Genomic DNA, 11,538 nt, shown 5'->3' with positions numbered 1-11,538 from the left:
CCCAAGAGTCTAACTAACTGCTGACCTTCTCTGTTCTCCAACACTCCACAGGGCCAGGAACTCATCTATCTCCTTTACCCTCACACTTCTTCCCGCACCCATCAGTGCGGGCACATAGCAGGTGCTCAATAAACATTTATGAATGAATGGGTCAAACCCCTCACCATTTTGCCAGCTCTGTGAAGGCAGGCAGATTACTTCATCTCTCCAACTTTCAATTTCCGTAAGGGCACGATGGGATTAGAAATAGAATAAGATGATGCACGCTGAGTGTTTAGCACATAATACACATGAACTGCTATCGTTGTTTTTCTTGTTGGTACTGGGTGACTGGGAGAGCTCTTGAACTTCTCGCAAGTTCAGCACTGTCATATTCACCCACTACTCTCCCGCTGGGTTCTTGTGAGGGCCTGGCAGACAGTAGGTGTGTAAGGAAGGCTCATTGTCTCTTCCCAAACTCTCCCCTTCCCTACCCCTAGAGACCCCTGGCTGTACTGGAGTGTTTATCCCTTACGGGGCTGACTGATGGGTGACAATGGGAAGAAAGTGTGGGGACTGTGGCTGAGCTCCCAGGCATGTTGGGAAACAAAGAACATTCCTTTTAATCTCAGAAGGAAGGTCTACATCCCATGAACACTTTCCCTTCAACTAGGTCTTCCTAAAGAGATTAGTACAGGCGAACATTGAAAGACATAAAATTAAAAACAAAATGTGAAATCAACTCAGAGTGGTTGAGTCACCTCAAACCCCTTGGGTAAAGCACAGATTCTTGGATAGTTCTTCTAAATTATAACTGGTCTGAATTCTCCCCTAAAGGGTCTAAAACAGAGAAAGATTATTGCTTCATTTTTCACGGTGGGTGGTAGTCTTTTTAGTTTTCTTTCTTTTTTTTTTTAATTGCTCCCTGTTAGCTTATTTCTACCCTCTCCCTTGAAAGAGGCCTGTGATGGTCTATAACCTGGAAGGGAAGCCCTTTCGAAAAGCGTTCAGTACATGTATAGATAATGTTGGGGGACACCCGCCAGCAATTTCTAGCCTAAGGGTTATTTATTGTTGGGGAAAAAAATGCTTCAAGAGTCCTTAGCGTGTATACTAAAAAATTATTGACTGAGCCAATCATAGGCTATTGCAAACAACCACAGAAAACCCCCGGACACAACCTTCTGGTCCTCTTCCCCCAGCTCTGTGCCTGAGTTTGTTTTAAAGACCAGCAGAGATAGGTAACTCGCCTTACATACCCCAGCTGTGGGGTACCGAAGCACCAGCCAGGACTGTGCAAACTTCATTCATTTACAATCTGATTATTTTAATAATCTGGATCTCCTTTGTTGCTTCCAAATGGAAGCGTAAAATAACACTTCCTTCCTCTGTACACATTCCATCCCCAAAGAAAACCACCCCAGGACTGCTGCGGGGTGGCCGTTAATTCCTGCAGTGTCCTAGGTAAAATCCAATCAGCCTTAGCTTATTCCTTCTGGTGTACCCTCTGATATAGTCTTCCCCTCCATTCCCAATTCTTGACTACTTTTTATTTACAGAATAGATTGCACAATGGCACAGACCCCAGGGACTCTCCAGATTGGCTCCGAGGGCCAATTTGTGTCAGGTTCAAGATCAGTCTGACCTTACGGAAAGACCGTTCCCAGGTTTTCTAAAGCTAAGATGTGAGCCCAAGAGGTTTTTGGAGTGGCTCCCCTTCCTCCCCCACAGCCAGGCTCTGCCTCCTTAAGGTTGTTTCCTGACCCTTTGGAGTGGAGAGTTGTTTTCCTACGGAGGAACACTCTCTGGTGTTTCATGAGCTTGCCCAGATTCAGTGATTCAAACTAACACCTTCTGGGGTTCCCAGTGAGTCACTCCAGGGCTGCAGTCTGCCACAAAGGGGCAGAGTGAACCATTTAAGAGCGCCCCCACAGTACCGTGACACTTTGAACTACTCAACTTCTGTGGATTCTATCTCCCTTTGAATTTAGGATATAGGGTGTGACAGCTGGGAGCACTTAGAACCCCCAAAAAGATCAAGAAAAAGACATTAAGGGTTTGATTAAATTATTATATGGGTAAGAGCCAAAGACAGTAATTACCTATTGATGAATGGGTGGTGGTGGATTAAAATTCCAGAGTACAGGAATCTGAACATCTCCTTTGAGGCGGAGACAATGAGATCATTAGAACAGCGGTAGTAGCTTCCATTTACCTACGTGATCAACGTTCAGGTTTCTGGTTTGGGCTGTGGGTATTCAAAGGCTTATAATTAATAATATCTGCATTCAGAAATGCCTTTTCATGTTCCAGTGATGAGCATGTGTCATGATTGTCCGTGTGTGAAAGAGGTTAGGAGTCTGTTGTTTTCAAAATAATGACTCACATGACAAAGAGTAATTATATTTTATTTTATGATCTGATTCTCAACTGGCTGCTTCCCCGGAGCAACTGGTGAATCTCTCTGAGCAAATGTTCAGAGGGAATGTGAGTTCTGGGCTGTTTAATGTGAAGGGAAAAATTAAACAATGAACAGCAACATTACCAAAAGGGGGAGGGGGCGGACTGATGTCCGATAGGGCCTGAATATTGAAACCGAAGACACAGAATCCACTGATTGGTGACTCCTGTTGTCACGAGTGGCCTCTTGATTCCTTCTGGCCTCTCTGAGAGGCGGTCTGGCACAGTTTAAGAGTGGACTCCCTGGGTTTGAATGCTGGTCCTGCTCTTCATTGGCCTCACGGATGAGTCTTTCTGTGCCTGTCCCCTTCTATTGGGGAGAAAAGTAGCATCTCCTTCACAGGGTTGCAGTGAAGTTGTACAAGGAAAATGCTCAGAAGGGTGCCTGGCACACAAGTAGTAGAGTATGGTTGGTACTTAGTCCATCAGCACCAACCAAAAGCATTTTCTGATCTCAGCACTTTTGGATGAGCTAAGGCGCAGGGGAAGGGTTGAGGGTTTTTCAACAAAGATGAGACTTGGATGCTGCCTTTTATTCTGTGTGGCCAGAGAAGTTACATAACCCCTCTGAGCTTCTATTACTTCCTTGCTTGTAAAATTAAGGTTAATAACATGCCTCCCAGAGTTCCTCTGGGGCTCATGAGATAACCCATGTTGAGGGCCCGGCACCTTGTTCCTCCCCTTCCACTCTTTTCCTGGGCAGAGCCCCTGGGATTGAATGGAACAGTGGAACGGCATGGGTTCATCAAAGGTAAGAGGGTTTCTTCATCTTCCTCCCCAACCCCAGTCCTTACGCCCAACCCCTGATTTACTGTGATCTCCAGTCTCTGGCACACCTTTGTCTCTGACCCCCTGGCTGGCCCACCAGCTTACTGCCCTTGTATCCTTTCAAGTATGAACTCTGGCCCTTATCAATCTCCAGGAAGCATCTTATAACCCCATTAAGTTAAACACCTTAAAGCCCCAGACCAATTTTAACAAAACCCTTCATCTTTCCTAAGTCATTTATTTTCCCATCTCTGTAAGCTCTCTCCCTGAAGGGCCAAATTCTGTCCATTTGTAATTGATGAAAAGAAGAAAGAAAAGAAACAAAACACTCACAAACTTAAGATTTGGCTCAATTATATATATTTGCCAGGTATTTTATTTTTTCTAAAAACAATAAAAAAAAATCAACTTTTAAATAAAAAAAATTATGTGTCATCATATACACTGCTTGCAATTTTGTATAACTGCTATAAACGTTTTATTAAAGTTATTTACATTTAATGGCTATATTTACACAGCAAAAAGATTTCTTAAAAAACAATTCTTAAATACACATTTGTTAAAGGAAAAAAAGAAAAGGATGGCAAGCATAAAAAACGTTCTTTTATGCCTAAAAGTCCATTTTGAGGCAGTTTACATTATGGCTGAACCTTTCAGTCTTAAGATTCAGCCATGGTTGTGCGGTTGCACTTGACCATGAATTCTGCAGTTATGTCGGAAGGAACCTTTCCCCTTTCCCTTAGTAACAAGTGAAGTCAGGAGTGATTCCAGTTCCTCCCTCCAATAGGTCAACTTTTATGCACAAGAAGAGTTCCGTAGCTGTTCAAGTTTGTGTTTCAACTGTTCTCGTCGTTTTCGCAATAAGTCCTTTTCTGAAATGAGCTTCTGCTCCTCTGCTTGGATGGCCAGGATGTATGCGGTAGCTTTTTTAAGGATAACTACCTTGGGGGCCTTTTCATTGTTTTCCAACTCAGGGATCTGGTCGCGCAGGGCAAAGAAGCTGCGCTTCAGCTCGTTTCTCCTCTGGCGCTCCAAGACGTTGTGCGTCCGCCTCTTGTCATTCTCCTCCGAGTCGGAGGACCTGGGGCTGGCGCACTTGCGGTTGTTGCTGATCTGTTTCAGGACTCGGCCACTGTCCAACTTAGCCCTCTTGGTGGGAGGATAGTCCTTCCTAGTGGAGGGGGGCGCTGCGTAATTGTGCTGATGAGTGGACACATGGCATCTCTTAAGGACCAGTGGGCTGTGAGGAGGTTTGCTGTGACTTCCGGCAGATGGTGACCCCGATTCTGACCTTTTGGCAGGGGGCTGCCTCTTTTCCACAGAAACAACATCAATTTCTTCCTCATCCTCCTGTTCTTCCTCTTTAAGAAAGGAAATAGAAATCACATGGTTAGCAACGTTTCCTTCAAGTAATCAATGACTACATTAAATTAATGCTATGACAATATAAGGCATTATTATATGAAGAAAGACTCTAGCACAAAGTTATTCCCAGAGCACCAACTAGCTAATCATCCCTGCTCTTCCCCCCACTACGGCAGAATGGCAGCAGGGTTTATGGCACAGGCAAGGCAATTACAATTTACCAGGATACAACATTGATGCCAATTCTTACCTAAGACTTAATGAGGCTTTGGACACACCCAAAGCAAAGCACATTCCCAAGCACCTCCTATTTTAAGAGACTTTACCAAGAACCCATGTTGCAAAGGAGAGCTGCAAATCTCTTGATATGGTTTTAGCTACTCCCAATTTTACTGGAAGTGCGAAAAGAAAAAAAAAAAAACCCTTGCAGCTTTGCCAAAAGTCCTGGGAGGTGGGGGAAGGAAGAAAGTCCAATTTTGGAAAGTGCTCAAAAGAGGCTGAAAGATCCCAACTTCTCAGCTCATTCACTCTTAGGCACTTTCACTAGCTCGCAGCCCTGGGCGGGACACTGCCTGCCTCGGTCCACAGCCCTCTTCATAGATCTGCAGCCCCTTACATTCCAGTGCTTCTCAGAAAGGATGAGGGAGCTAATTCTTTCACTCTCAAAGAGATCAGTCCCCTCTTAATGTCATTCACACTTCCCCTTCCCCCCTAGGGCAATTAAAATGCTTAAGAAAGGTAAGAAGCGAGTGGATTGAATTGCAAGATAAACCAGACAAGATTTAAAATCCAAATGAAATTCCTCAGGGGCAGGAAGGAAAGGAAGGGGCTGGCCACCAGGGCGGTCTTAGGGGAAGGGATGGGAGGGAACAGTAAAGCCCAGTGTTTCTGGGATGATGGAGCGCGCCCAGACCCTTTCAGATCTGCCATTTCTTTCGCAAATATGAAAAGAGAAAAGGCGGTGTCAGCTCAAGTGGCCAGCTGAATTAGTGGCCAATGAGAAGGAAGGTAGCCTGCCGTCCCCTTTGTCTGGCATGCAGGGGGGTGCAATGCAACTTACCGGAGTCACTGCTGGTGGTGGGTGGTGTGTCCTCGTGGAGTGCCAGGGGCTCGGGGCTGCCCCTTGGGGAGGAGGTGGCCGAGGAGAGCAGAGAGTCCGAGGACGGGGAGAAGGCGGTGGAGTCGGGGGAGGCGCAGGGCTTGGGCGAACTGCTGTCGTTGAGCGGGTAGGGGAAGACCACGGAGGGGTCGATGCATTCGGAGGCTGCGGCGCTCAGGTCCTGCAGGTACAGGCTGGAGGTGGAGCAGGCGCCTTGCCCTCGGGCGGGGCTCCGGCCGCCGCCGTCTTTGCGCGCTGCCTGGTACGAGGCCAGCTTCTCGGAGACAAGCTTGGCGGCGGCCGAGAAGCCGCTCCACATACAATCCTGGATGATGATGTTTTTGATGAAGGTCTCGTCGTCCGGGTCGCAGATGAAGCTCTGGTTCACCATGTCTCCCCCCAGCAGCTCGGTCACCATCTCCAACTGATCTGCGGTGGAAAAGCTGCCGCCACCGCCGTCGTCAACATCCCTGGGTGAGAAGGACGCGAACGCGACATAGGAGGGCGAGCAAAGTCCCGAGCGGCGGCTCGGAGACAGGGGCGGGGTGGGCAGCAGCTCGAATTTCTTCCAGATATCTTCGCTGGGCGCCGGCGGCTGCAGCTCGCTCTGCTGCTGCTGGTGGTAGAAGTTCTCTTCTTCATCGCAGAAGAAATAGGGCTGCACGGAGTCGTAGTCGAGGTCATAGTTCCTGTTGGCGAAGCTGACGTTGAGGGGCATCGCGGCAGCCTGCTAAAGGAGGCACACGGAAGGGGGGGATCTTGAGTTAACGGTGTGGGGGGCTCTAGGTTGGTGCCTCATCTTATCCCCGCGCGGCGAGCACCGCGCGCCGCAATCACGAACCACTCCCCTTGCAGCACTGTTCTCAAAATGGGCAAGCGGCTGGAGGGGCGGGGGCAAAGTGGGCACGCTTTCACCCCCTCCGGCTGACTCCCTATCTTGGACACATAGTTGGTGAGCTAGCTGCAGAGCGCCAGCGGGACTTTTGTTCCCGGGGAGCCCGGAGCGCAAAGCCTGGGACTCGGCCCCCCCGCCAGAGAGCAATCGGAATCAGCTTTGGACTCGGGAAGAGGCTTGGAGAGGCGGCGGCGGGGAATACAATCTGCCAAACCCGAAAAGTTTTGCGCCACCTGAAGGAGAAGGCGAGAGGCGCTGAGGCGGGAGCGAATGCTCCCCCTTCCCACTCGCGCCTTCGCGGCGCTCCTTCCCCCGCGGGCGCCTCCGCCCCTCCCAACCTCCCTTTCCTCCTCCTCCGTCCCCACCCCCAGGGCGCCCCCCTCCCTTCTTTGCCGGCTTTTCTTCTTTTCCCTCGCCGGTTGGTGCGGCGAGCTCAGCTGCGGGCCTTAACAACCCCCAATAAATAAAAGGAGGGTATTCGAGAATAACAGGGGCGCCTCCCTTCAACGCCCAATACGGCACCGCAACTGCGCCAGAGACCCTGCTGCGATTCTGCGCCCGGAGCCGGGGCGCCCTTCCCTTCACCCGCCGAGGGTAGCAGCTGTTCTGAAGAAGCCCGGAGCCCCACTCCTGGCGGCCCCTCCGAATCTCAGGGGCGCGGGGACACAGAGGCGGCGGGGGAGCCAAACTAGGTGCGGAGATTTGCCCTCTTTTCCTAAGTCAATGAATCCAAGAAAACCGAACACATATCTGCCCTAGCCTTCCTTCTCCGCTTCCCCGCGCCTCCCCAACACCAAGTCCTAACACCTCGGCACACCGAGACATTTAATTGTATTATTCTTTTTAGAAGCCAAATGCCAACTTAGGAAACGGAGTGGGGGACGAATTGGGAACGCCAGGGGGAATCGGCGGGCGGGACGCGCCGCAGTGTCTCTGGCTGTCAGAAATGCGGTAAAAAAAAAAAAAAGCTGAAATTTAAATGCCCTTTCGGAGACTAGGAAAAGTCAGCGGCTGCGGAGCTCTCGATCACATAATAAGGATATGTAATCCTTACTACAAGGAGCTCAAGATGCAAAGGGCTTTCTGCTCACCACGAAGCATAGCCACCCCCCCCCCAACCCAAAGCAATTAATGCAATAAAGCAGAAATGTCCAGCCCGCTGGGCTCTGCGTCAATGACCATCGGCAAAAATCTAGAAAGGCTTGTTTAAAAAAAATAAATAAAAAGCACCCCCGTTTTCCCTCTGCTTTCCATCCTCCCATCTTGACAACCCGATCCGGTTCTGCTTCAGTCCCCACCCCACCCAGACCTACCACCAACTACTCTGAAAAGTGTCAATAGTACAGGAATGGAAGAGAAGACACCCCGGTTCGGGTAGTCGACTCATCTCGTCAATAAAGCGGTAGAAAAAAATAAATTAAAAGACAAATAGATCCGAGAGCTTACCGGGTTTCCCACTACCCGAAGGAAATGCAGCGTCTCAAGAGGGGCACGGATCGCCTTTCGGAGGAGCGGGTCGTAGGCAACGCGGAGAGAAGTGTCTCCCCAAATAGGCAGAAGATCCTCTCCGCCTCTGGAGAGTCGCGTTCTCGTCGGGTGTTGTAAGTTCCAGGGGAAAGTGCCCGCCCGCTGCAATGGGCAAAGTTTCGTGGATGCGGCGAGGGTTGCGGATCTCGGGCAGGGTCGGCGGGAAGGGTCGGGAGGAGGCGGCTGGGCCAGAGGCAAAGCCCCCTATCACTCCGGATCTCCTTACCCCGGAGAGCGAGCGCCGCGGCTCGTCCGGCTGGCTTGGCTCACTCAGTCCGCCCGCTCACTCCCTCTGCCTCTCGCTGGAATTACTACAGCGAGTCCGATAAGCCGGCTTTTATATCGGTAGGGTTCGATCCCTCCCTCTGTCCTTTTCCCGCCAAGCCTCAGAATAGGCCTACCCTTCCCGAGGCGAGCTTCGGGGGGAGGAAGGCTGCAGCCGGGACGCGTGAGCCGCGGTGGTTGCTGCAGCCGCAAGAAGCGCAGCCGGGGGGTTTCTCGGCGCCGCAGACCCTTGCCTATAAAGGGCCGGTGGGCGGGGATTCGCGGGAGAGGATCTTTTTTCTCTCTCCCCCCTCCTCCCGTTTGGGAATTCGGGAGGGGCGATTGTATGGAGGAGGGGCGGGGGGAGGAGACTCAGCCGCTGAGCCTGGCACTCCGGTGCGCCGAGCAATCGGATGTAAATAGTTAGATCGTAGCATGAATTAACCGAGCGTGCCTACCATTTTCTTTTGCTCCAGCTCAAACCCGCTCCCTTTCTCCGCTGTGCCTCTGGCGCAGCACTCTGTTGGACAGACCGCTTACTCGTCTTGCGCACTTAAATAATCGCAGGCGGAACAGCTGAGCTCTCAACACCGAGAATACACCGTGTACCCGCGGCCACAACATGCACGTCCCGGGCGGCCGGGCGCTTCCCTAAGGCTGGGGAAAGGACAGCGTTTGGAATAAGTCCTGTGAAGAGAGAAGGAAAGAAAGAGTATTTAAGGACGTGTGCGGACTATGTGTGAGGGGTATTAGTGTAGATGGGGATAAGTGATAAGAGGGAGAGGAAGGAAAATGATGCCTGGAATTATTTAAATAACTCCGCAACACTCTGCCACGTATACTTGGAGAGAGCGTTATGAATAAACACTCTCATGGGGGGAGGGCTGTTATGCTTTATGTGTGTATATCTATCTCCATTGGGTACCTTCCACCAGAATGAATGCCCCTGGACCCTCCAAAGCATCCTCGAGCCTCTCAGACTTAATTCCTCAGCCAGGTTTTAGAAAAATCCTATTTGCTCCCGTGGCTCAGGTTTACACCAGTCCGGGGCTCCCAGGTTTGGGGGGAATCAAAGGCGCTAGACGGGAGAATATTGGAGAGGGGTGGCGAGAGCCGCGGGACCGAGCTCCCCAAAAGAGGGGAAGAGGCGAGCTTGCAGACCTTGCGTGGGGTATCAAGAGAGACCCTGGTGAAGAAAACCGTTAACTCTTTCCTCCTTGGACAAACCGGACGTTTAACTTCCTTTCTGAGTCTTCTTTTACCTTTATTATTGGAATCATGGTCATGCACGAAAAAATGCGTTGATTCCGTTAAAAGGAGAGGAGCCAAGTATTACGTGCCTTTTTTGGGGCCGGGGGATTGAGCCAATTAAAAACTGGCCGAGTTTCAGGCACCAATTTCCTAGTTTAGTGCCCCTAAATTTTTGTTCTGAATGCCATAGTGAAAGTTCATATGTATAACCCGCGGACATCTATATACATTTCAAGTACAGGTCGACCTAGAATATTGCCCAACACGACATATGATTTGTTCTCTGCCTGAATGGATCTATATTGAATATTAAATGCATATTCGCTCTGGATTTGCTATTTTCATTATACTAGGGCATTAAAAACAAAGACCATCCTCCCATCCCTGTTCCTTAGCCCAAAAGCATTTTAAGAAGTTTCCCACCTTTCACCCCCCTCCCACTGCAAAACAGAAAAAAACTCGGAGGGGGGTCCGTGTGTAGTGTGCTTGCGCTGAAGGTAAATTATTAGCCGTTGAGTTTTGCAGCTCAGCGTTCGATTGTTAAATGAGTAGTAACTTCCTCCAAATCAGGCGCTCAGTACAATTCAGCCTTAAGGATTGCAAATTGCTTCAGGCTCCAGGCCTTTGCCGCAAACGCGGGGAGCGACCAATCCCCGGTCACGGTTTTGCTGCAAAGCGTATTTCCCCCGCCCCCTCTCCGGGCTGCACAAGCGCTCGGGTTTGCGAAAGTAAAGTAAGTGTGCCCTCTACTGGCTCCCGAGATCACCGCGTCCGCCTGCCAACTCAGGGCTGGGGGTAGGGTGGGGGCAGGGGCATCCCGAGCTCCAGGGTTACAGTGGGCAGAAGGATCCCAAAGCTCCTTAAAATCAGCTTCCAGAGACCCTTTCAGACCACGTAAGATGTGGTAAAAATGAACCCAGCACTACTTTTGAACATCGCCCTGCGGAGAACTGATTCTACTTACGGGAAACGTGAAAGAATGAACAAGAACTCTGCTGGGAGACCTCTAACGTAGCAAAGCAAACTTTAGCCCAGTGTTAGAAACCCATCACCTTCTAATTACCGATTTTTAAAGCAAGGCACTGGATTTATTGGGGAGGGGAGGCACGAAGGAACGTAAGGGGTATTTGGTTTTGCTTATTAATGTTTTTAAATTGGGCTGGTAGATAGCTAGACATTTTGACAGTGATGGGAAGAGGCACATTTGAGGTTTCACTGAAAAGAGTGTGAAGGAACATTTTAGTTAACAAAGTTTATTTTCTACTTAAAAGAATGGTCAATACAGGTTGAAGAAGTAAAGGGGGAAGGAATTTACATAGCATGCTTACTAGGTGTGAATATTTGAAGTAAGTTTTTATGATGAGAAGGATGCCTGATCACCTACATATATCCCCAGGAAATCTGGCAACAGGGGACCCTTCCCGGAAGAGGCCTCTTAGGGTGATTTCCCAGGAATCTGACACATTTGCCATTGCCCTGCTGGAGACAGGAGTACTGCTCTCCACGGGGGCAAAAAACAAAAAGAGCCCCTCCAAAACCCACTGACCCATCAAACAGCAACCAGGGTCAGTCTAGCTTGACCTCAGAGCAGTTTTTGAAAATCGCTAAGGATGGCAGATATGCCCTATCTTAAGGTCTGAATAGCAAATTATGTCAACCTGGTGTAGGGTTTGTGAACCCCAGGAGATACACTGCTTGTGGATTCAGGACTCAACCTCATTCTCCACCAGGCTGGTGACATCACCTGGAGTGTTACTTTCAAGTAACAGTTTGGGGTATTTTGTGTTCCCAAACAAGTAGCGGCCACCTCATTTCACAAAGGAAAGTCAGATCTCAATCAAGTGAAGGGACTTCACTGTCTTTTTTGTTTGTTTGTTTTTTTAATTGTAAAGAACCATTTGACCTAAAATAGACATTTGCTGAGTTAAGA

The 11,538-nt window shown here is 49.6% G+C and overlaps 1 protein-coding gene across 1 annotated transcript; it reads right to left on the bottom strand.

The window, feature by feature from the left end:
* Positions 1–3,665: 3,665 nt before the first annotated feature.
* Positions 3,666–8,533, bottom strand: MYC (MYC proto-oncogene, bHLH transcription factor). The gene is made up of 3 exons (XM_036264004.1): positions 8,013–8,533; positions 5,633–6,401; positions 3,666–4,568 (listed from the first exon to the last, which is right to left on the bottom strand). The coding sequence occupies exons 2-3, from the start codon at positions 6,387–6,389 to the stop codon at positions 4,003–4,005; spliced, it is 1,323 nt and encodes a 440-aa protein (XP_036119897.1). The 5' UTR covers positions 6,390–6,401; positions 8,013–8,533; the 3' UTR covers positions 3,666–4,002.
* Positions 8,534–11,538: the final 3,005 nt, after the last annotated feature.

This window comes from Molossus molossus, unplaced genomic scaffold (assembly GCF_014108415.1).
Source record: "Molossus molossus isolate mMolMol1 unplaced genomic scaffold, mMolMol1.p scaffold_m16_p_16, whole genome shotgun sequence".
In the NCBI taxonomy this organism is placed as follows: domain Eukaryota; kingdom Metazoa; phylum Chordata; class Mammalia; order Chiroptera; family Molossidae; genus Molossus; species Molossus molossus.
The sequence above is the reverse complement of the archived record's forward strand: the minus strand, read 5'-3'. Positions and strand labels throughout refer to the sequence as shown.